The sequence below is a fragment of the Toxotes jaculatrix genome, chromosome 18 (genome assembly GCF_017976425.1).
Source record: "Toxotes jaculatrix isolate fToxJac2 chromosome 18, fToxJac2.pri, whole genome shotgun sequence".
NCBI lineage: Eukaryota > Metazoa > Chordata > Actinopteri > Toxotidae > Toxotes > Toxotes jaculatrix.
Genome location: NC_054411.1, coordinates 19,677,783 through 19,698,708, shown reverse-complemented (window position 1 = coordinate 19,698,708; position 20,926 = coordinate 19,677,783). Strand labels below are relative to the sequence as shown.

The following is a 20,926-nucleotide window of genomic DNA, read 5'->3' as shown; positions in this document are numbered from 1 at the left end:
ATCACTAGCTGCTTATTGTGGCTGTTTACCACCTTCACCGGTCACCCTGCCCGTTCTCTGAGGGCCCTCACCATAACTGTGGTTACTGTGGTCAGTGCTGATGGGGAATGAGCAGATGCATCTTTACAGCTTTGCTAGAGATAAACAATGAAGAGTTGTCCATAGTAAGTGACATGTTGGTTTGACCTGTGTGGAGACTGAATTTCAGTCATGACTGTGTCACAGTTAATTTAATGTTGGTAATATTAAACATCAATATTAAATGTTACACAGATCTCTGTGGTTGAATATATTCAGTCTTATAGCTGATAGACAGTAGTTGTGGTTAAATACATTTACAGAGAAACTCAATCCATCTGCTTATTGACATCTTCATATTTTTTTCTAGCTTCTCTATCTGCCTCCATTAAGACACAACCCTAAGGCATCATGGGAGGCGTGGCGGTGGACGTGGGTACAGGGGGGGTGAAGGCTCCAGATGGAGGGTGGGGCTGGGCGGTGCTGGCCGGCTGTTTTGTCATCACAGGCTTCTCCTACGCTTTCCCAAAAGCAGTCAGTGTCTTTTTCAAAGAACTGATCCGAGAGTTTGGGGTTGGATACAGCGACACTGCCTGGATCTCTTCCATACTGCTGGCCATGCTCTATGGCACAGGTAGGCTGCTGCTTCTACAGTATAATATACACATACAACAAACATAGAATATTAACACAAAGATTATTATACTGTTATATATTTATTCAAATTATTATATTACTAATGTGTCTAGTAATAATAATGTGTCTAAGCGTCCAAAGCTGTCTTATACGTTCATCACACTGTGTCCAGGTCCTCTGTGCAGTGTGCTGGTGAACCGCTTCGGCTGTCGTCCAGTGATGATGGTGGGGGGCCTCTTTGCCTCTCTGGGAATGATCCTTGCCTCCTTCTCCACCAGCATCATCCACATCTACCTCTCCACTGGGGTTATTACAGGTCAGACGGTCTGCTGAGGCTTTCCCACCTTCCAGTACAATAATGCAACCTCTGACCTCCAGTGGTGCAGAGCTGAGATAGTAACACTATAACACTTTCCCTTCAGAAACAATGGATCCAGTGTTGTTAGAGGGTTAAATGTGAGTTTAAATGAATGATGAGTAACTGTAATAAAACTTGCTTTCCTTTGCTGCAGGTCTGGGGTTAGCCCTGAACTTCCAACCCTCTCTGATTATGCTTAACCGCTACTTCAGTGAAAAGCGTCCTCTGGCCAATGGGCTGTCAGCAGCAGGAAGCCCTGTGGCTCTGTGCTGCCTCTCACCACTGGGCCAGATCCTTCAGTACCAGTATGGATGGAGGGGGGGCTTCCTCATCTTGGGTGGCATTCTACTCAACTGCTGTGTGTGTGGGGCCCTGATGAAGCCTCTGGTCGCCCCCAAGACCCTTCAGACCAATGACATGGAACAGGACAAGGAAGACAGAACAGAGGGAGCAGAGAAGAAGAAGAAGAAGCCCAAAGCCAAGCTGCTGGACTTCTCTGTCTTCAAAGACTGTGGTTTTGTCATCTACACTGTAGCAGCGTCCATCATGGTGCTGGGGCTGTTTGTGCCCCCTGTGTTTGTTGTGGGCTATGCTAAGGAGCTGGGTAACGAGGACACCAAATCCGCTCTGCTGCTCACTATCCTGGGCTTCATTGACATTTTCGCGCGGCCCACGTGCGGTGTGATTGCCGGACTGAAATGGGTGCGGCCTCGTTGCGTTTACTTCTTCAGCTTTGCTTTGATCTTCAATGGAGTCACTGACCTGATTGGGTCACAGGTATGTGAATGTTCGATTGTTATGAACTGGAGGGAAAATGTTAAGCCCACTAATATAAAACCTAAACACGCTAGGTTTGCTTTTCCTTTTTGTTATTTCATAATTGTCCCCAGGCCAAGGACTATGGATCTTTGGTCGTATTCTGCATCTTCTTTGGCATCTCCTACGGCATGGTGGGAGCCCTGCAGTTCGAGGTTCTCATGGCAATAGTTGGTGCTGAGAAGTTCTCCAGTGCCATTGGTTTGGTCCTGCTCATGGAGGCAATTGCTGTGCTGGTGGGGCCACCAAGTGCAGGTCAGTAAGCACCAGAACTGCAAGAGTGTCCGACCTATTTGAAAGTGAGCGACAATAAGCTAAATTTTTGCCTCTGGTCTCCAGGCTCAGAGTGGACTGATGGTAACAGGCATCTCTAGTGGACAGAACTAATTTAAGAGAAAGTTTAAGAGTTATTTGATTATTCGTTTTGGCTGGAGTTACTCAAGAATAACCACTTGTTCTTGATTTTATCTATCTGTGTGGTTCTCCCATTTTATCCTCTCATCTGTTTCCTCATGTCTCGTTCCTGCGTCTCAGGCCGGCTTCTTGATGCCACCAAGAACTACATGTATGTCTTCCTGCTGGCAGGAAGCGAGGTGGTCCTCTCAGCTGTGGTTCTGGCTACTTGTAACATCCTCTTTATCAGAAAAAAGTCTTCAGCACCAGCAGACAAGCTGGAGGACGTCACGGTGACAGACGATGCCAAGACGGAGGTGCTCAGTAAACCTGCAGAGATTAACAATGAAGAGGAGAAAGGAGCAAGAGAGGAACAAGAGAAGGAGACTGTGAAGGAGGCCAAAAATGAATTAAAGGACGAGGAGGAGAGAGACAATGAGAAGGTAGAAGAGATCGGGCCAGGGAGCGTAACAGTAGACTCACAGGAAGTGGAAAGGTTCTTGAAAGAGCCTCAACAGAATGGTGACACGGCCATCAGTCCTGAAACATGCCTGTGAGCGGGGATGGAGGATGTTGGACAGGATTATACTTGCAGGCTATGCACACTTTATTTTTTATTTTTTCTTTAAAAAATCCAATGGCAAGGATGAAGTGCATTTTGAAGTGTTCCCATGAGCACCCTGTTGGTTAGCTGTGCTTTTCCTGTCATACAGTTTGTGTGTTCATGTGCAAGTGTTCATGTTGGTTGTTTGCAGGGGGGTAATCAGTATCACTGCCATAGGAAATCCTTAATATGTTAACTATATTTTATCACTAGATGTTTTAAAGTGTGGTGGTGAATACTAGACAATAGAAGCACTCGGTCACAGCACTGCCTTGTGTTTATATCACAAGTCCAAAGTTTTATTTTCATGTAGCCACCAGCAAATAAAGGTTGGTCATATTCTATATTTTTGGTGTCAGCAAATCCCAGTCTGTAGTTATGGAAAGTGTATAACTACAGATGGAAATGAGCTTTTAGCTGTATCTGGTGCAATAAATGTATTATGTGTTGGGCTAACCACTAACACAACACACACTGAGTCAGTTTCATTGAAAATAATTATTTCTGCAGGAGTAACACTGGTGTGACCTGGCCTGAACAGGTGTTGCCTTATGTAGCCAGAGTCTGATATGCCTTATTGTACACAACATTACATTGCTTTACTACCATGTACATATGGCACTGTAGAGCACCACACAGAGACTCAAACAATTCAGAGACACTGAATAATTCACTTTTATTTAAAGGAAGTTCAGGCAAGAGCAGGTAACGGCTTGGGAGAGACGCAAGTCAGTAGGTAGGCAGTGGACAGTAAGAGTCAGACAGGAACAGCAGGCAGACGGACAAAGTACTTTTACTAGGGAGCCGATGAGGGAAAGGGGACAGGTGAGCAGGTGGACATGGGGGGGGGATCAGGTAAAAATTGGGAAGAGCTGGGGTTACTGGGAGCAGCAGGGTCTGAAACTAAAGTATATATATATTTGTAACCTGTTCTTAAAGACCAACATCTTCAGGAGAGAGAGTTGGGCTTGGGGCTGAGTGGCCACACACCACAGAGAACTAATTAGGTACTGGGAGACTGATAAACACATTGTAAGTAAGGCTAGGCAATAAAATCATCTTGGTAATTATCACGAGTAAGTTATGATGAATGTATGTGTTCAGTATTTGGGTCAACCCTCATCTGTACAATCACAGATTAGAATACAGCATTAATGGTTTGTAAAGAGTCAATAAAGTAATTAAAATTAAAAAAATGAAATGATCCTGTCTGAAGTCCCAAACTGTTAGAACAGCAGCCTTGCGGTAACGCTCATTCAAACCCCAGCAGCAGACTCTTCTTTCTTGTGATTAAATGCTTATATTTAGTTCAGTCTCCAGATCATATTGCGTGTATCCTCAAGGTCTAATAGTGAATCTGTTTCCTTCCTCATTAATGGTATTAACTATGTATACATGTAATGGAACATCACCATGTTCCATTAGTTATTTACTATCATAAAGACACGTTTGAAAAGTCGTACTTAAACCCGAGTTTGCAATACAGTAAGAGAAACACGTCAGACTTTGAAAAGCTCTTAACTGTGTCTGTGTCTGTGGTTAACTGTTGTCAAGCTTAGGTGTGGGTGTAATTTATATTTGCCCCCCCAAAAAAGCACTAAGTTCTCATTGTGGTGTTTGAGTTGCACAAGAGAAAAGATCAAGTATCAGAGTTGCAGCATGTGTCTGCAGACCAGAGGATGGGCTTACTGCTAACAGGGCAAAAACACGACTTTAATGAAGCATCTCTAAACTGTCCACTGGATTTGCTTCCTCCCCATGTTGCCTACATGCTTTGTAGGGTCTGTACTAAATGTGTGTGTTTCAGTAAAATCGAATATTAAAGGACATTTTTGTTTATTTACGACCTGGAGTGTTTTAAGTTTCATGGAATGTTGTGAGAGAGACAATGATTGTCAGTGGCTGAGCATATGAAAGGAAAATCTAGGGTGTAAAATAACAGAAGTTTGTATTATGATGATACTAACAATGCATCATAATCATCATCAGTCCTCCTCCTGGGTGTCTGGGTTTGGGTCCTCCCTGCCTGTGCTCCTACCACCAGCCTGTGACACCGGCTGTACACTACCTGCAGCACCATAGGCCAGACAAAGTTAAGAAGTGGCTGATGAAAATAGAGGTAGACATGGCTCTAGGAGAGTCAACAGTGAGGGTGATAACAATATGATAAAATTATAAGCAGCAACACTGGTTTACATGCTGCATTGTTTCCTGTCCCTTGAGCATGTGAATGTCATTTGAATCCAGTGTGTAGGAATGAATGATGAGGACGACACAGACAACAGACAGAGGTAATTACTGATTATAAAAACACTGAATGGCTGTTACTGAAAAAAAAAAAAAGCTTCCTCAGATACTATTAAAAACAGTTTGTTCTCATGAAAGGAATGGAGGAAACATCATTCAAATGAATGGCCTGTGTTTCTGGTAGACTTAAAAATTAGAGGATGTAGTAAAGTTACATTAAAAATGGAAAACACCACTTTGTCCCTAGATTCAGTCGATTTGTTTCCATGATAATATACTGCAGGCATGCATCAATTTATCGGTTTTGTCATTATTGTTAATTGGTGGTGGTATTTGCAGGGTTACGGCACATAATGTAACACAACAGCTGAGTGAGTGATGTATCTGTCAGTATCCATGGTGATGGATGATTTCTACAGTGAAGAATAGTGAGTGGGACTTTATGTGAAGTGTCTCTCAGCTGAGGAAAGGGCCACAGTGTTTTCGTTTGAATCGTTTAAGCTGTTCAGCAGGACAATCTACCAAAATAAGTACGCATTTAAGTTTGTTTTTATTTGCTTCTATATGGTAACTTGTTATACACACACCACAGACTATGTCCTCCAAACTGATCGTGCCTTTGAATCAACATCTCTCTGAAATAATTGCAATGAAAACTGAACATTATAACCTTCATGAAAGAGGATTAATTACAAGACTGTTGTGTTAGACTACTTTAGTTTTAGCTTTAGTGTACCTTATACACTGTCAGCTGAATGTTCACTATACACTTAACCCCTGTTTTGCTGCAGTTTTATCACACATACACATATATACTGTACACTCAAATCCCAATGAGTCTCATTTTCATAGGACATAACAAAATAAACAAAGTACAGTGTGAAATTGAGCTAAATGCGCTGCCTACATTAGAATGAAATCATTTAAAACATATAAAAATAAAAATCACAGATGTAATATTATATGTAATAAGATAGAACCATAAAACAAACTGAAATGTGCAGTTATTTTGGTAGATTGTCCTGCTGAACAGCTTCCCTGTTAAATGATGCAAAAAAAAACACCGTGGCCCTTTCCTCAGCTGAGTGACACTTCACATAAAATCCCACTCACTATTCTTCCCAGCAGAAATCCCCCCTCACCATGGATACTGACAGATGCATCACTCACTCAGCTGTTGTGTTACATTATGTGCCGTAACCATGCAAATAAATGCAGCTCCATACATTTTGAATGCAGTGCTTTTACTGCTGACAGAGTATTTTAAATAGCTCTATATTTAGTTTTAATTAAATAACCTTAAAGGGTCTGAATACTTTCATGTTTGCTCCACACACCGCAGCAGAGGGGGGCGATCATGTAACAAATCAGAAAATAAGAGGACGAAGAAGAAAAAGAACAAGAGGAAGTTTCTCACCGGAGCTATTTCAGCGTTGCCCAGAGTGGGACAGTGCTGCTGTAGGAATGCAGGGGAGATGTTGCCCACACTTTCAGTATAAGAGAGTGGTCAACTGCCCCCTCTTGTGGTGTAATTGCCACAGTGCCCAAGTGCTCGTTAAGCCTGCAGGCCTGTTGTGTTACGAAACGAGACTGAAGAGTCCTCACGTGTCTCCCTGCAGATAAACTGTAATGTGTGATTCTGTAACTCATGTCAAGGTGTGTTTTCTCAGCAGTTCTTAACGGGACTCACACAAGAAACTTGAACTGCGCAGGTGTTCTGCGGTACATAGTAATGAGAACAGATGTTGTCGGGATGTGCTGTAAAATGTTCTCTTTATATGAGCAGCCGAACACTATAGTATATTAACATCAACCCCTCAGCTGAGGATGCTCACGCCGTAGATGGACAAAAACCAACATTTGCATGTGCAATTAAAAAAAAAAATAATCTAAATTATTCAGCCTGTTGTTGTGCTGTATTTGTAATATTAAGCTTTACTACACTAAATGACTTATACAACAGAATGAAAAAAGTAAGTTAAAAAAAAATGCCACACTTATTTGTTTATTTGTTACGTCGTCACGTCCACATCGCTGTGGATTATGGGTAATGTTCCGAGTGAAGTCTGCTGGAGTGTGCACCCTGTGCGGACTCTCTGAGGGACGGAAGTAAGTCCACCTCGGGCCCCTCGTGGACTTGATGTGCTGTGCAGGTTTGGACCGCTCTCAGAACTCGTGGACTTCCCGGGAACGCGCCCGTTAAGTCAGCGAGTCTGCACGAGCGGTGGAGTCCGGACACTGGGATTCAGCCATCGACTTCAAATCTGACTCAATTACAGGTGAACCAACTCATCTTGGTTTATGTTGATCACTACAGTTAGACCATAACCGGAGCAGAGCACAATGAGCACAGAAAGCTAACTGTGATAAATCTTCAGTCAGAGTCGTTACAGTGGTGTGTACTGCGGCGGTGCATCACGTGCCACATGTCTGTGCTAGCTAGCTGAGAGTACAGCACAGACACAGCTAACCAGTTACATGCTAACAAGTACAGAGACAGACAGGACAAAGTCAAACACAGCAACGCTGGAGACCACCTGGACATGTGAGCAGCCAGCCTCACCCTTAATATTATTTGTAATAAATAGCAAGTTACCCTCAGACATCGTTATATTTTGGTATTCTGCTTTAAGCCATCGACGTCCATGACTTAAGTCTGTTCACAAACATGTAAAATTTGCTAAACTGAAAATATTCAGATGGCTTCAGTATTAAACTGGTGGCCAGTTGTCAGGAACTTGAGATGCGTATGGAGGTTCATGTTACTGCTGGTCTGAAACTGTCTAACTAACTTAAATACCAAGAAATACTATGGGTTGTTTTGTGTATGTTAAGTAACTTATCCACGTCATATCAAAATAAAAGAGAAGACTAGATAGAAAGCCCTAGAAAACTGGTAACCTTAAGGGAACGTTCCCTGAAGGCTCCTGCAAGGTTATATTTTTTGCATCCTTAGATAAATGTCCTGCAGATGCATCTTTGCAGGGTCTTTAATGAGGTCTTGTTCTCTCTTGTGTGTTGAAGTCAACTACGATGGCCAAGCTCCAGGGCTTTGAGTTCTGGAGGAATACCCTGAAAGGAGCAAGCTTTGTGGTGGCACCCATGGTGGACCAGAGCGAGCTGGCCTGGCGCCTGCTGAGCCGCCGGCATGGTGCCCAGCTCTGCTACACCCCCATGCTACATGCCCAGGTATTTGTCCGTGACGCCAACTACAGGAGAGAAAACCTCTACAATGAGGTTTGTGAGGAGGACAGACCTCTCATCACACAGGTGAGGACCTACCTACCGCAGACTGGAGTGATGGTGGAAATCCCACGGCGTGTATTTCATTTTTGATAATCCCACGAGTTCACAGGCCTTGTCTCAAGGCATGTTACTTACATTAAAACTGTTAATCATGTAATGTTAAATGTAAATCCCAGAGTTTTATTCCCTGTGTGTCAGTTTTGTGCCAATGATCCAGCGGTGTTTCTTGAGGCGGCTCTGCTGGCCCAGGACTACTGCGACGCTATCGACCTCAACCTGGGCTGTCCGCAGATGATAGCTAAGAGAGGTACGCACAGTTTATACAGAAATTAACCCTCAAAATCTGACGCAGTGGTTGTATCAGAAAAGACATCGATGCTAACGCTGCGGACGACATCATAAAAGGTCAACTAACCTGCTCTGATGCTTGTTTCTAAGGGCACTATGGAGTCTTCTTACAAGACGAATGGGAGCTGTTGGAGAAAATGAGTAAGTCTTGTCGTGTTTGGGTTCAGTAAACATAACAGCACAACAGAAATATCAGTAGTTTAATAATCTGAAAAAGCACACCTCATCTCATAACTGTTTTATGATTTTTTTTGGTTGTACAAATCAAACTCTTATTTTACAGTCAGGCTGGCCAATGAAAAGCTGTCCGTGCCCATCACATGTAAGATCCGTGTGTTCAAGGAGATCGACAGGACAGTCCGCTACGCCCAAATGCTGGAGAAAGCTGGATGTCAGGTATGATCACAGTGATGATTTTAAGATGATTTTAGAGTCCACTCCCTTTCCACTGTGTTCAGCTCCACTCACACAGTCACACAGCCTCCTCAAACCTGTTTTCCCATAACTACCCCTGCCTCCTTCATTTCTTTCCCAGCTGCTGACAGTGCATGGCAGAACCAAAGACCAGAAAGGAGCCATGACAGGTATCGCTAGCTGGGAGCACATCAAGGCCGTACGGTGAGCTACCACCACTTTGTTCGAATGATTCACTGTCCTATATTTAATCTGAACATTTGTGCAGCCTTTCAAATGGTTTGAGTTTAATAATTTAACATGTCATCATCCAGTACTTTTAATATAAAATCCAAATTAAGTGGCTCATCGTGCTGCACATTTCCCTTGTCCTGTAATATAAATCATTTCCATGAACTGTTTGCTGTGCTTTTGCTACAGGCAGGCAGTTAATATTCCAGTGTTTGCTAACGGCAACATCCAGCACCTGAGTGATGTGGAGCGCTGCATTCAGGAGACGGGGGTGCAGGGAGTTATGAGTGCAGGTTCGGGATGCATGTGTAGTTTCTCATTTTGTAACAAGTGTGTGTCCATTACACACATTGTTCCTAATTCAATGGTTTTAATAGATGATATGTATAATGTACATTCCTGCAAAGGTTATGTCTTGTTTTGAAATGACTTCCTGTTTTCTTGGTTGTCTTATTTTTAGAAGGGAACCTCCATAACCCAGCACTGTTTGAGGGCCGCAACCCCCCAGTGTGGGAGATGGCTGAGGAGTATCTAGAGGTGGTGAAGAAGTATCCTCCCTGCACTCTGTCCTATGTACGAGCCCACCTCTTCAAGCTCTGGCACCACACGTATGTCTGTCCTGCCTATACTTTACTGGGCTGACGATAAAACAACCCCCACTTTACTGACAGATGTTTTCCTGTTGGTTAAGGCAACATTGGTGTGCTGTGAATGTGTGTCTAGCTCTCAAATCCCTAAAGTTTATAACATGGTAGCCATACTTTCATCTTTTTTTTTAATTAGCAAGGCTGCATAATGGTTATATTGAATGTATAAAAGGAGGTGTGAAGTGATTGGCAGCTGTGATTGACTCACAGCTGAGTCTGTTGGGTGAATGGGCGGGACCTCGATGCCAAACTCTGGCTCCAAATCACCAGTGCAAGATGGCAGCGCCCGTATCCAGGACATTTTGGCCTCATTTTTGTACAGTGGGAGGAGGTGTAGACACGTTGTCCATCTTTACATACAGTCATTGCTCAAGGCATACATCTTGCCCATTGTATACCTGACAAGGAGCGGAACTTTTTGACCCTGTCTGCATGCGTTGTATATGCTGAGTTGCAGCTTTGTGTGTGTTTTTCTGTGTGTGTGTGTGTGTGTGTGTAGGCTACAGATCCACCAGGACCTGAGGGAGGAGTTGGCCAAGGTGAAGAACCTCGAAGGTTTGGCTGATGTCAGCAAAAAGCTGAGGCTGCGCTGCCAGGTAAGCGTAGCTAACTCATCAGCGTGTTGCAGCTCAGTTACAGTCGGGAGGCGATGTGAGAGGAAAAACTTAACACCATCGTAAAGTTAGTTTGATAATCAGAAGCTCGATGTGTGTTTTACCCACCATAGTCTGAATCAAGTTGAAGTTTCTGTCTATATAAATATATATAACATGTCACAGATAACTGCATGTGTGTTCATACAGGAGGAGATAGCCAAAGGGAAGGATGTGGAGGAGAAGGAGAGCAGCCTGCCCTTCCCCCATTGGATCTGCCAGCCATACGTCAGACCACTGTGAGTCACTGCACTGTTTTCATTGGTCTATATATAACATTCAGTACACCACATCAGTACACCTCCTATCAAAGGATTTTCTATCCTGACAGATGTTAAAAACAGTAATCTTACTGATGACTGACTGCACTTTACAGGCCAAAGGAGCCAGTTGCCAACGGTAACAGCCAGGGTTCAGAGGTGAAGAAGACTGTGTGTCAGAAGAGAGCGCTGGAGGACTCTGATGGATCTGCCGAAACACTCTCCAAAAACAAGCAGAAGAAGAGATCCCGCAACCCCAACAAGAACTTCTGTCCCGAGCAGAAACGTGAGTCCGATCACTCGCTGCTCAAAATGCTGAGCTCCTTATTTGATCGATACAAAGTCTGACAGCGTCCCTCGTCTTTCTGTCCACAGCCAAGTACATCAAATGTGACCAGTGTGGGAACCCAAAGGTAAGCAGTCAGTTTAAAGGCAGCGTGTATTTGTATATCATTTGCTTCAGTTAGCTGCCGTCATAGGTGTCACAGATCCTCACTAACCCAACAGAGTGTCAGTGTTACGTCGATGCAAAATAAAGCTGCAGGCAGCAGTTTGTGGAAGCAGCAGCTCAGCTGCCCACAATTTAAAGTCACAAGCAGAAAGAAGTAGGTTGACAAAGCTGCACGAAGTCACTTTAACTAGTTTGTTTTGAAAGAAGACCAATCATTTACTCGTTTCATCAGCACAGTGTATGCAGGCAACAACACTGTAAATACAACAGTGTCCGTGTAGTAAATAACATCTTATCTGGTCTGTCATAAAGTAGAATCATTGTGGAGCTCAATGATGGAAAAAAGTCAGTCACTTCAGTGCTGTTTATTACTATCTATTAAGTTGTAATGATAAAGTTTGTAAAATAGTAAATAAGTAAATATGAATATCTGAAAGGATTTCCATTAAAGACTTGTTCCTTTGTAAACTCATCTATGCAGGATATTCTGTATGTGTTGAATTATGTATTTATACTTTACCAGAGACTCAGTGAGACCCTTCATATGTTTGATTCAACCTAAGCACTTGATATTGTTTTATTTTGCTCTGCAGGGAAATAAATGTGTCTTCAACCTGTGTCGAGGCTGCTGTAAGAAAAAGGCCTACAAGGAGGTGGCAGACTGTCCGAGTCAGTACACACACACACACACACACACACACACAGATATCAGTGTCAGATGATGTGCTGTTTTTGACCATTGGCTGATTGTTTTATCACTGATATATCTGATCCATGTTGTGTTTTAGAGTGACTGAGTTTTACACAAAAGTCTTTAAAAAAGCTGCTGTTAGTTCACAGACTCAGAAATAAAACGAATCAATACTGAGTATAATCTTTATCATCTGGGGTCGACAGGTCACGGGCTGAGGTTCAAGACCAAGGCAGAGAAACGGAAAGCTGACGAGGAGAACGGGAAGGACGTCTCAGCGACAGAGACAGAGGAAATCAACAGCTCGCCTCCATCCGTCCCACAGTCAAGTACAGAGCCGCAGGAGCAGTCACAGGCACATCTGCCACTATGAGCAGGACTACGGCTATCTCTACATGCACAGACCATACTGCTGTTAATACGGTTCTGAGCTGTCACTCTTAAAAGTCAGACTAACCCAGTTAAGGTCAGTTTATTTCAGATGTTCGTCATAGTAAAGATCAGTACAGGAAGGCTGTTGTGTGGACCTGCTTCCATTCATTTTGCTGGTGATGAACACAACGAATAAGTTCTTGTGTTTATTCAGGTAAAAGAAAGGTGCAATTAGAGGGTAAAAACTTCAGGTAAGCAGGTTAGTGTGTGCATGTAGAGGTAACCAATGATTAGTCAGGACATTGTACAGGAAAGTATACACCGCTGCTAAATAACCTCAATGACAGTTGTTCTCCAGGAAGCAACTGGAGAACAGCTGTACCGACATTGATCACCAAACCAAAACCATAAAGTAAAAAGAAATATTTTTTTATATCATGTGGGTTTCCAGAACAATAATTAGAATCTTCTCGGCAGGAGAGTCGGGACACGACAATGAATTAGTTCTCGACTAATTCTGTCATTTTATTATTATTATTTTTTTATAAGAAAGATTGTGTGAGGATAAGTTTTGGACATTTATTTTGGTCCAAGTTGTTATTGGGCCACCAAAGTGTAAAGGCTGGCTTTCTGTCAGACTGATGCAGAAAATACCTGACAGATTTTACTGCTTTCATTTAAGGTCTTGAATGTAGTTGCATCTTCAACTGACTAGTTCAACTATTTATTTTTGGGGGTTTTAGGTTTGCCTGTAGTGCATTGACTGTATGTGCCTTTTGATGAGAAATACCACTGCCTATCTAGATATGAACTTATGAGCTCATTAGAGGAAAAAAGGGAGAGGAAGATCAAAGTGGTGCTCCGTCTGCTGTTGTCTGAGAGTCTGAGCTCAGTGACGACCTTTGGAAATGAACACCACGACAAATAGGTTATTCATCTTACAGCCAGATAAGCTCATTATCTAAGTGTTTAGCCTAGCTTAGCCTAGCTTAGCACAAAGATTAGAAGCTAGCCGAGCTCCATCAAAAGTGAAAAATACAAACTTTGTTTACACATTGAACTTGTGCATCAGACAACCTTTGGGTGTGTTGGTGACTACCTTTTGATGGAGGCTAGCCTTTTCCTGTGGTTCTAGTTCCGTGCTAAACTAACCTAAAGATTTAACATCTCTGTACTGAGCGCACAGACAGGTACTAAGTTCAGCATTTTGGCAAATACACTCATTTGCTTTTTTGCCCAGAGCTGGAGTAAAAGACTGGTGCCACCCTCGTCTGTATGGAAGTCATGTAGCTTAGCTTAGCTTAGCACAAAGACTGCAAACAGGGGCAAATAGCTAGCCTCTGTCCAGAGGTAACAAAATCCACTGGAGCTGGTTGGCATGTTTTGTTACTTTGGGACTTTAGGCTGCCGGTCATATATCAGGAAAAATACACTCCTTTTCAAACTAAAAGCTCACTTATCCAAGATAACTTCATCAAGATCCATCCAACAGATCATAACTGTATTGTTATCCAGATAGGAGTTAACTAGATATTTTGAGCTCCTTTCCATTAGTCTGGAATAACTAAACAACATACACTGGTCAACTTGTTTACTTCTATTTTTTATTTTTTTTTAATTCAAAAAATCAATCCTCCATTTCATAGTAAAGTAAAATGCTAACAAAACTCTTCCACCACGTTATTATCACCTTCTTAAATATAGGATGAAAAGGTGATGGTAAGTGAGGTCTTAACTAAAACTACACTGCTTTTAGAGAGATGAAGGGAACCAGCATGTTTTACAGTGCAATGGGTATTTTTAGACAGATTTTAGCATACTTTTTCTAAATTTGGCAATTCTAAGGTAAATGCAATGAAATAAATTATTCTGTATTTCTCCACGAGAGTTTTATTCTTGGCTGCAGAGAGAAGGATTTGAAACAGCAGTATTTTGGAAATAAAGTCAAATGCTTTTTTCATTATTATTATTATCATTATTGCTTTTTTTTTGCAGGGGCAGGCTGTTTTGATGTAAGTGTACTTAAGTTCCTCTGACAGGGCTCTGGAGATATGTCAGACTAAAAATGCTGATGAACCACTGTTTAAGGATGTGAAGAGATATTGCTGGCTGAAGCATCCACTGTTTCTCATGCTCAACCTCCTCTTTGCTCGAGTTATCGGTTATGATGTTTTGATATATTTTAAAAAAGCATTTTTAAATTAAGAACAAAGTGCTCCACCGACACATTTTTATCAGCATGAAGTGATGACTAATAAGGCAATAATCAGCAGCATTTGAAGCTGCTTATCTTAACACTCAGCAGAGCCTTCAAAATTTGTGATATCAGTCTTTGCTTTATCTAAATTGGGAGGTTAGTGAGCTGACTGATAATTCAGGCCTCGGCTTTTTATTTGCAGGTTTTTTTCTCCTGTAATTAAATCCTTGTGCTACACTGCTCTGTCAAAGTCAAGAGTTTTTTTTTCTGGTTTGATTGTTAATATATTACATGATACATGTTGACTTAATCCAAAAACAGTTCCCATTTCTGCCCATATCCCCATGGTCCCTCCCACTCTGTTTGCATTGGATAAAAATCTTGTCACAAAGTGTATATCAGGTACAAAACACATGGCAGCTTCACTTTATTCCAGATAAATGTCCAGAGATTGAGAAACCGGCCCGTACTGTTATTGTAACACATTAGTCCTGCCACAGGTTTTTTATAGTTTTATTCAAATGTGGTTCTGAAACAGGGCCCTGACCTTGTGATTAGATAAAATGACATAGTCTTCCCTAAAAGATTTGAGACAAATAAAAAAGTTCAGAATATGTTAATGCAAAGTCTATCAACGCCCAGCTCTGTTTAACCTCTTAAAGTCATTGTTTTCCCACAAAATGGCCATTTAAAGGTTCTTTAAATTCAAACTGTTTGGCTCACATCTCTGGTATCCTAAATCATCTTCTGTCATCTCTTCATTGAAGCTACTGTGGAAATATTTGATCATGTTGGATGTTTTCATCATTTCATACACAGTTCAGCTCTATTTAGCCTGCAGTATTTCTCTCAGATCTCTTTGGCTGAAAAAGCTGCAAGTTTGAATCATTAAAGACTCAGGAGTTGGTTTGTTTGAGTTTAAAGAGACAGTCCACTGATTTTACACCTGAAATTCAGTTTACTCTTCATGGTTACATCTACTCAGACTATGAAAATAATTGCACACTGTCCTCTGTGACTCAGGAAAGACCTCTGTCTTCTCGGGTCGGAGAAAACAACCCTGCTGATGTCTTCAGGGTTAGAAAGTTTTTAACATCTGTCTTTTGTAACATCACCAACTTTGTGGAAGTGCAGTAGGAAACTGTTTGGAGTTACCTTTAGTTGTCCCCCTGAGTACCGGTACTCTAAGACCATAATACTCTAATACTTGACTGTATGAAACACTACACATTCATGTTTCTGTTTGCTGGTCATTTAGAACTAGAAGATGACAGTGCTGAGATTGATGTGAAGAAGTAGCAGCAATGCACATTTGACCTCCTCTGGGAGACCATGAGTATCTGGACAAAATTTAATGACTAATAGTCGCGTAGTTGTTGATATATTTTAGTCTGAACCAGACTGGAGGACCAGCCCACCGTCGCTGCCGTTCCTACCAGAGAGTTCAACTGAGAAATGTGATTCAGAATCATTTCAGAGCTACATCCTGTCTGTTTATTTGTTTCCTTAATGTGTTACATCAACCTGCCCATGAACTGCAGATGAAAATGAGCCTTTTGGCTAAATGTGTAACATTTACATCACACTGATGCTAAGTAATGTTCAATTTCCCTGATAAATAAAGTGAAGAAAACAGGAGAACTGAGGTAAAATATTGACTAACTGTAATGTTGTATTTATTGTCTTCATAATGTATCTCATATCTCAGTGGGCCCAGCTGGAAAATGGGAGGAGAATGCTTCAGTGTATTACTTCAGTGAATGTTTGATGCTCTGTGCTGATGGTTGTACGTGTCTGTTTTTGTTGATGTGCTTGAAGCATGTGAACAGATGCTCAGCAAGACACAAAAATCAATGCTCTAAAGCTTTAATGCAAAGTGTTTAGTAGAAGAAACCAGAGTACATTCATCAGCATAAATAACGTGTACTGACAGTACAACACAGGAGAGAAGCTTTAAAGAGTAAGGTGGCCTGTTAGGTGAGAAGACTGCACAGCTTCAGATCCAAGGAAGTTCAGACTTCAGCTGAGGCTTCTTAGGCGTGGTGGATGTAGGCATTGATGAAGTGCAGATACTTGGAGACGTGGGTGAAAACACTGGGGCGGCCTGGGAGAGCACAACCATCAGGGCTCCCATAACTCATGATGCCCACCTGCATGTAGCCACCAGCTGCCCGACACATCAGGGGGTCACCGGAATCCCCCTGTGGAGCACAGAAAACCTACAGAAACACACGACCATCATGTCTCACCATCAGTCTTTACACTTTGCATCCATGCTTCCATATCTGAACTTGTGGAGTATTTCCGGAGGAACAGGTCAATAATATTACCAGACTTTTAAGATCCACTGTCTATGGTGGAATAAGATCCTGAATTAAAAGTATCAATACAACAATTTAAAAATACTCAATTAGATGTAAAAGTTCTGCATTTAAAATCCTACTTCAGTGAAAGTACTGTGTAGGTACAGTACAGTACAGTGTTAAGAGCAAAATGCACTTAGTGGAAACGCTAACAAATCACAGTGACAAGCTGCCCCCCAACTAGACACTGCTTTAATAGGCCACAACTCAAAAAGCTTAAGAGCCAGAATTATTATTATTTTTTTAAAAGATGCATTATTTTATTTATACACTCATCATGTTTTTAAATACAAATTTAAACTAGTAAAATAAAACGTAACTACATTTTAAGATGCACCCGCTGATTTAATGCAGAAGAATTGTTATGTTATGAAAGATTTTTGAATTTACAGTATATTTCAGCCGACTTAAAATGTTCAAACTCACTTTACAGGCATCCCTCCCCACGTCCCCAGCACACAGCATGTCAGGGGTCACCTCAGGATACTTTAATTTACACATGCTCTGAGGGACGATGAGAATCTTCAGCTCTTGAAGGGTTTCTGGAGCCGGCAGTGGAGCTGCATAGACGTGAAGAGGAGGAGGTGATATTTCTTGCAGTCTTCCCCTTACTGGTTAGGCTTTTAATGTGAAAAACATTAGGAACTGTTGTTATTCTGGCTGTATGCTTTGGGTTATTGAGCACTAAGACTCCAGGTGGCCACTGGTGCTCCTCGTCCAGCAACAGTCCAACACATGACCTCCTATGAATCTGCAACTCACTCATGTGTTCATTTGTCCTTATACATTATCTCACAGGCAACTTTGTGTATACAACTTACTATTATTCCCAATGTCTCCCCAGCCGGTGAGCCAACACTCAGATGCTCCGTTGAAGGTGTCGCCCTCACTGGGTAGAGTCACTGGACGAACCTCCTCTGAGAATGTCAGCTTCTTCTTCATCTTCACCAGAGCAATGTCGTTGACATAGCGTTTGCCCACAGCTCGATACTCAGGGTGAGGAATGACATAAAGTATACCCAAGTAACGTTCAGCCGCCTTGTGCAGGCTGTGTGCTCCAATAAAAATCATTGATCGCCGCAAAACAGGTTCTCGGGCACTGGGAACACAAACACACATGTACGAGTTTGCTTAAGGTGTTAGCAAATACTGGGGCAGTGTTTTTTATAGTATGACTTCAGTATTTAACAAACTAGAATGATGATATTTATCAAAGCTGCTTATCAGAGCTTGAACTTAATGGACTTTATTTCATTTCAATAAATGTTGGAATGATCCAATATCTCACCAAAAATCAAAGATATTCCAAAAAAGAAGAAAAACATTTGTGAACCAGTTTTTTTCCTTCTTTTCTCTCCCATTAATCAGATCTGTCCTCTGTTGTTCAAACTCACTCCACCTCCAGCAGCTACAACAGTAAGATGCTGTTGGAGTATTTTGACACTGCTGTATTGGTACTTTCACTAAAGGATCTGAATACTTCTTTCATCACTGTTACATTGTACAATAATCACTTCCTTTCAACACGATGTTGTACCACTTCACAGTGCCACAGGCTGTATAGTGGCTGTTATAGTGGGATTCAGTTCCTATAGACAGACACACACTTACGTATCCCAGCAGTTTGCAGAGGTCAGCACCCACTCACTGTTGAGGATGGTGCCGCCGCAACGCCACCTGGCACCGCTTTTAGATGTGACGTTAATGTGCACCATCCAGGGCCACCTGCCCTCTGCAGCATCCTGTCCCCCAATGATGGAGCTACTCACTTCTGCTCCCAGCAAACCTGGAAAAGCAATAATGAAACTTTCTAAAGCCTATGTTAAGGTGGAAGCATTGAAAAGAAATGATTTTTTCCCCCAAATATTTTGAAATTGCACCATACGCAGGGAAGCGGTGCTGTGTCGTCGAGATTTAGACGAGAAGCTCGATACCACTCTATCTAAAAAGAGTGGCATCAATCTTCTCATCTTACTCTTAACAAGAAAGCAAGTAGACTCCCCAAAATGATCTATTTCTTTAAATCCACAAAGTGTTACAGGCAGTAATGCATTTGTAAATACACAGATCAAACTAAGTGTAAGAAAGTCCGGTCATCAGTATTAGTCAAACAACCACCAATAACTTAACAACGGTTTATAATCACAGAGCAGTGTCACTGGTTTTGCTGTAAACTAGTTTCTATCAGAGTATCAGGGTCACAGATCAGGTTCTGTTAGAGTTTCAACATGTAGAAGACAAAATGAAGCAAAGACACAAAGTGAAGACAGATGAATCAGCACAGAGTAATGTTCTCACGATGCCATGGATGGTGTTTGTCTTTCTTACCTCCAGTGTTGTGGATCAGTACCAGCATGGAGAGTAGTTTGCAGAAAGCCATGGCTGCAACAGAGTGATGCACTGGCTCTGCAGGCTACGACGGAGCAGCTGCAGCTTCACATACACATCTGGAGAAATTTCATCCTTATCAGCACTATCAGGCTTCCTTTTCCCGCTCAAAGCGCACACAGCAAAGTACATTCACTCAAGTATTCTGAAGTAAAATATCAAGATACTGGAACTTTTACTTGAGTGTTTCCACTTTTGATGGCTTTATAGTTTTGCTCCACGTGGAGAAATATTTTACTCTTACCATTACATTCATCTCACAGTTGTACTGCATTGATTAATAAGGTTATATTGTCTGCAACAAGATATTTGCTCTTTGAATGTGATGCACTGTCAGAGTTTAAACTAGAATATTCTGGTTAAAAGTAACAGCAGAATTCTCTGTTTTACTCATGTAAAAGTCAGCACTTGAAAGCATCTTTTTAACCATAAAAAGATAAATGTGCCTGGGGGGACATTTTTGTGTTAAGCGAAGTTGTTAAGCTAGAAGTTTAAATCAAAGTATTTTAAAGTTACCAGTATGAATTATGAGAACATAAACTTGATGAAGTATTAGAGCTCGACTGCCTGTTCTGACCCCAGAAATAAAACAAGGAATTATCATTTATTTAATTATTATTTATTTCTGTTTTCTTCAGGTCCTAGATGTTGTCGCAAAACATTTCATTTTATCCTTCCCACTTTAATATTTATGAGCAGTGTATGAACACTTAATAAAATGTTTATGAAATTCCATAATGTAGTTGTAAGGTCATTTAAGGACCTTTGAAAGTTCTAGTTATTATTATTAATCTTTAACAGTACGTTATATTTTAAAAGCTTCTCATATTCTCTGTTGTGTAAAATCTAAATGTAGTGGAGTCAAAAGCACAATATTTCAATATTTATAATGCAGAGCAATGAAAGTATAAAGCAGCATAAAATGGAAATACTCAACTAATCTCAAAACTGTTCTTAACCACAGTAATTAGGTAAATGTACTTACTTACTTTCCACTAAACATCTGTAACTGTGTATAGTGGAAGCTTGATAACACAGTGTAATGTAGCAGAATATTATACACATCACCAAATTCTCACAGTGTGTAATAAAACACTTATTAACTGCACAAAATATTCACAGGTGGGTTTAAATCAATGTGTTTAAAGTCTGAAGACACAGCACCATATATGATAACACCTTATATTATGTTATCAGGCATTTCCACTGTCTATATACAACTTCTAGGTGCTTTCTAAGAGGAGCTGTCACTGTCATTAATAAATGCTTAGAAATAACATTTTATTTTCTTATATCTACATGTTATTATTATGCCTGAGGTATTAGGTTTAGGAGGTATTAGGAGTCAAAGGTCAAAGGGCAAGGTCACTATGACCACATTTATGTTCTGCATGGTAATGCGATATCTGAAGAATATTTTGAAGGATTGTGGAGTCAATATGTATTGGGGGTCACAGGTCAAAGGTCAAGGCCATGGGTGATGAAGTTTTGCTTGTGAACGCCGAACACTAACCTTCCCAAACATTGTCATTATCACTACAAAACACCCATAACTTCTACATCAGCACCCAACCGTGCAGAGACATACCACTG

General features: G+C 41.4%; 3 protein-coding genes across 6 annotated transcripts; 2 read left to right on the top strand and 1 right to left on the bottom strand.

Annotated features, from left to right (window-relative positions):
* Positions 1–429: 429 nt before the first annotated feature.
* Positions 430–2,778, top strand: slc16a3a (solute carrier family 16 member 3a). 2 transcript variants are annotated; one of them, XM_041062906.1, is made up of 6 exons: positions 430–652; positions 827–970; positions 1,167–1,789; positions 1,903–2,083; positions 2,363–2,610; positions 2,647–2,778. In XM_041062906.1, the coding sequence occupies exons 1-6, from the start codon at positions 430–432 to the stop codon at positions 2,776–2,778; spliced, it is 1,551 nt and encodes a 516-aa protein (XP_040918840.1). The 2 variants fall into 2 exon arrangements, with proteins under 2 accessions (XP_040918840.1, XP_040918839.1); XM_041062905.1 differs by having other exon boundaries at positions 2,363–2,778.
* A 4,352-nt stretch (positions 2,779–7,130) lies between these two features.
* Positions 7,131–14,822, top strand: dus1l (dihydrouridine synthase 1-like (S. cerevisiae)). Of its 2 annotated transcripts, XR_005896360.1 has the most exons (15): positions 7,131–7,351; positions 8,097–8,342; positions 8,517–8,625; positions 8,757–8,807; positions 8,950–9,062; positions 9,202–9,284; positions 9,501–9,604; positions 9,772–9,919; positions 10,458–10,554; positions 10,762–10,850; positions 10,988–11,157; positions 11,247–11,284; positions 11,916–11,991; positions 12,220–12,471; positions 12,536–14,822. XR_005896360.1 is itself a non-coding variant. In XM_041062959.1 (14 exons), the coding sequence occupies exons 2-14, from the start codon at positions 8,106–8,108 to the stop codon at positions 12,384–12,386; spliced, it is 1,482 nt and encodes a 493-aa protein (XP_040918893.1). In that variant the 5' UTR covers positions 7,131–7,351; positions 8,097–8,105; the 3' UTR covers positions 12,387–14,822. The 2 variants fall into 2 exon arrangements, 1 of the variants encoding a protein (XP_040918893.1); XM_041062959.1 differs by having other exon boundaries at positions 12,220–14,822.
* Positions 14,823–16,432: 1,610 nt separating this feature from the next.
* On the bottom strand, positions 16,433–19,398 carry LOC121198679 (tryptase-2-like). 2 transcript variants are annotated; one of them, XM_041062960.1, is made up of 5 exons: positions 19,274–19,398; positions 18,557–18,731; positions 17,767–18,044; positions 17,372–17,505; positions 16,433–16,801 (listed from the first exon to the last, which is right to left on the bottom strand). In XM_041062960.1, exons 1-5 carry the CDS (start codon positions 19,323–19,325, stop codon positions 16,616–16,618), a joined length of 825 nt encoding a protein of 274 aa, XP_040918894.1. In that variant the 5' UTR covers positions 19,326–19,398; the 3' UTR covers positions 16,433–16,615. The 2 variants fall into 2 exon arrangements, with proteins under 2 accessions (XP_040918894.1, XP_040918895.1); XM_041062961.1 differs by having other exon boundaries at positions 16,433–16,783.
* Positions 19,399–20,926: the final 1,528 nt, after the last annotated feature.

Coding starts and splice junctions, on each gene's coding strand:
- LOC121198679 (XM_041062960.1), bottom strand. CDS start 19,325: ATGGCTTTCTGCAAACTACTCTCCATGCTGGTACTGATCCACAACACT. Junction 18,732..19,273: donor ACTGATCCACAACACTGGAG/GTAAGAAAGACA, acceptor TTGCTTTTCCAG/GTTTGCTGGGAGCAGAAGTG. Junction 17,506..17,766: donor GGGAGACATTGGGAATAATA/GTAAGTTGTATA, acceptor ACGTCTATGCAG/CTCCACTGCCGGCTCCAGAA.
- slc16a3a (XM_041062905.1), top strand. CDS start 430: ATGGGAGGCGTGGCGGTGGACGTGGGTACAGGGGGGGTGAAGGCTCCA. Junction 653..826: donor GGCCATGCTCTATGGCACAG/GTAGGCTGCTGC, acceptor CACTGTGTCCAG/GTCCTCTGTGCAGTGTGCTG. Junction 1,790..1,902: donor CTGACCTGATTGGGTCACAG/GTATGTGAATGT, acceptor AATTGTCCCCAG/GCCAAGGACTATGGATCTTT.
- dus1l (XM_041062959.1), top strand. CDS start 8,106: ATGGCCAAGCTCCAGGGCTTTGAGTTCTGGAGGAATACCCTGAAAGGA. Junction 8,808..8,949: donor GGAGCTGTTGGAGAAAATGA/GTAAGTCTTGTC, acceptor CTTATTTTACAG/TCAGGCTGGCCAATGAAAAG. Junction 11,285..11,915: donor ACCAGTGTGGGAACCCAAAG/GTAAGCAGTCAG, acceptor TTTGCTCTGCAG/GGAAATAAATGTGTCTTCAA.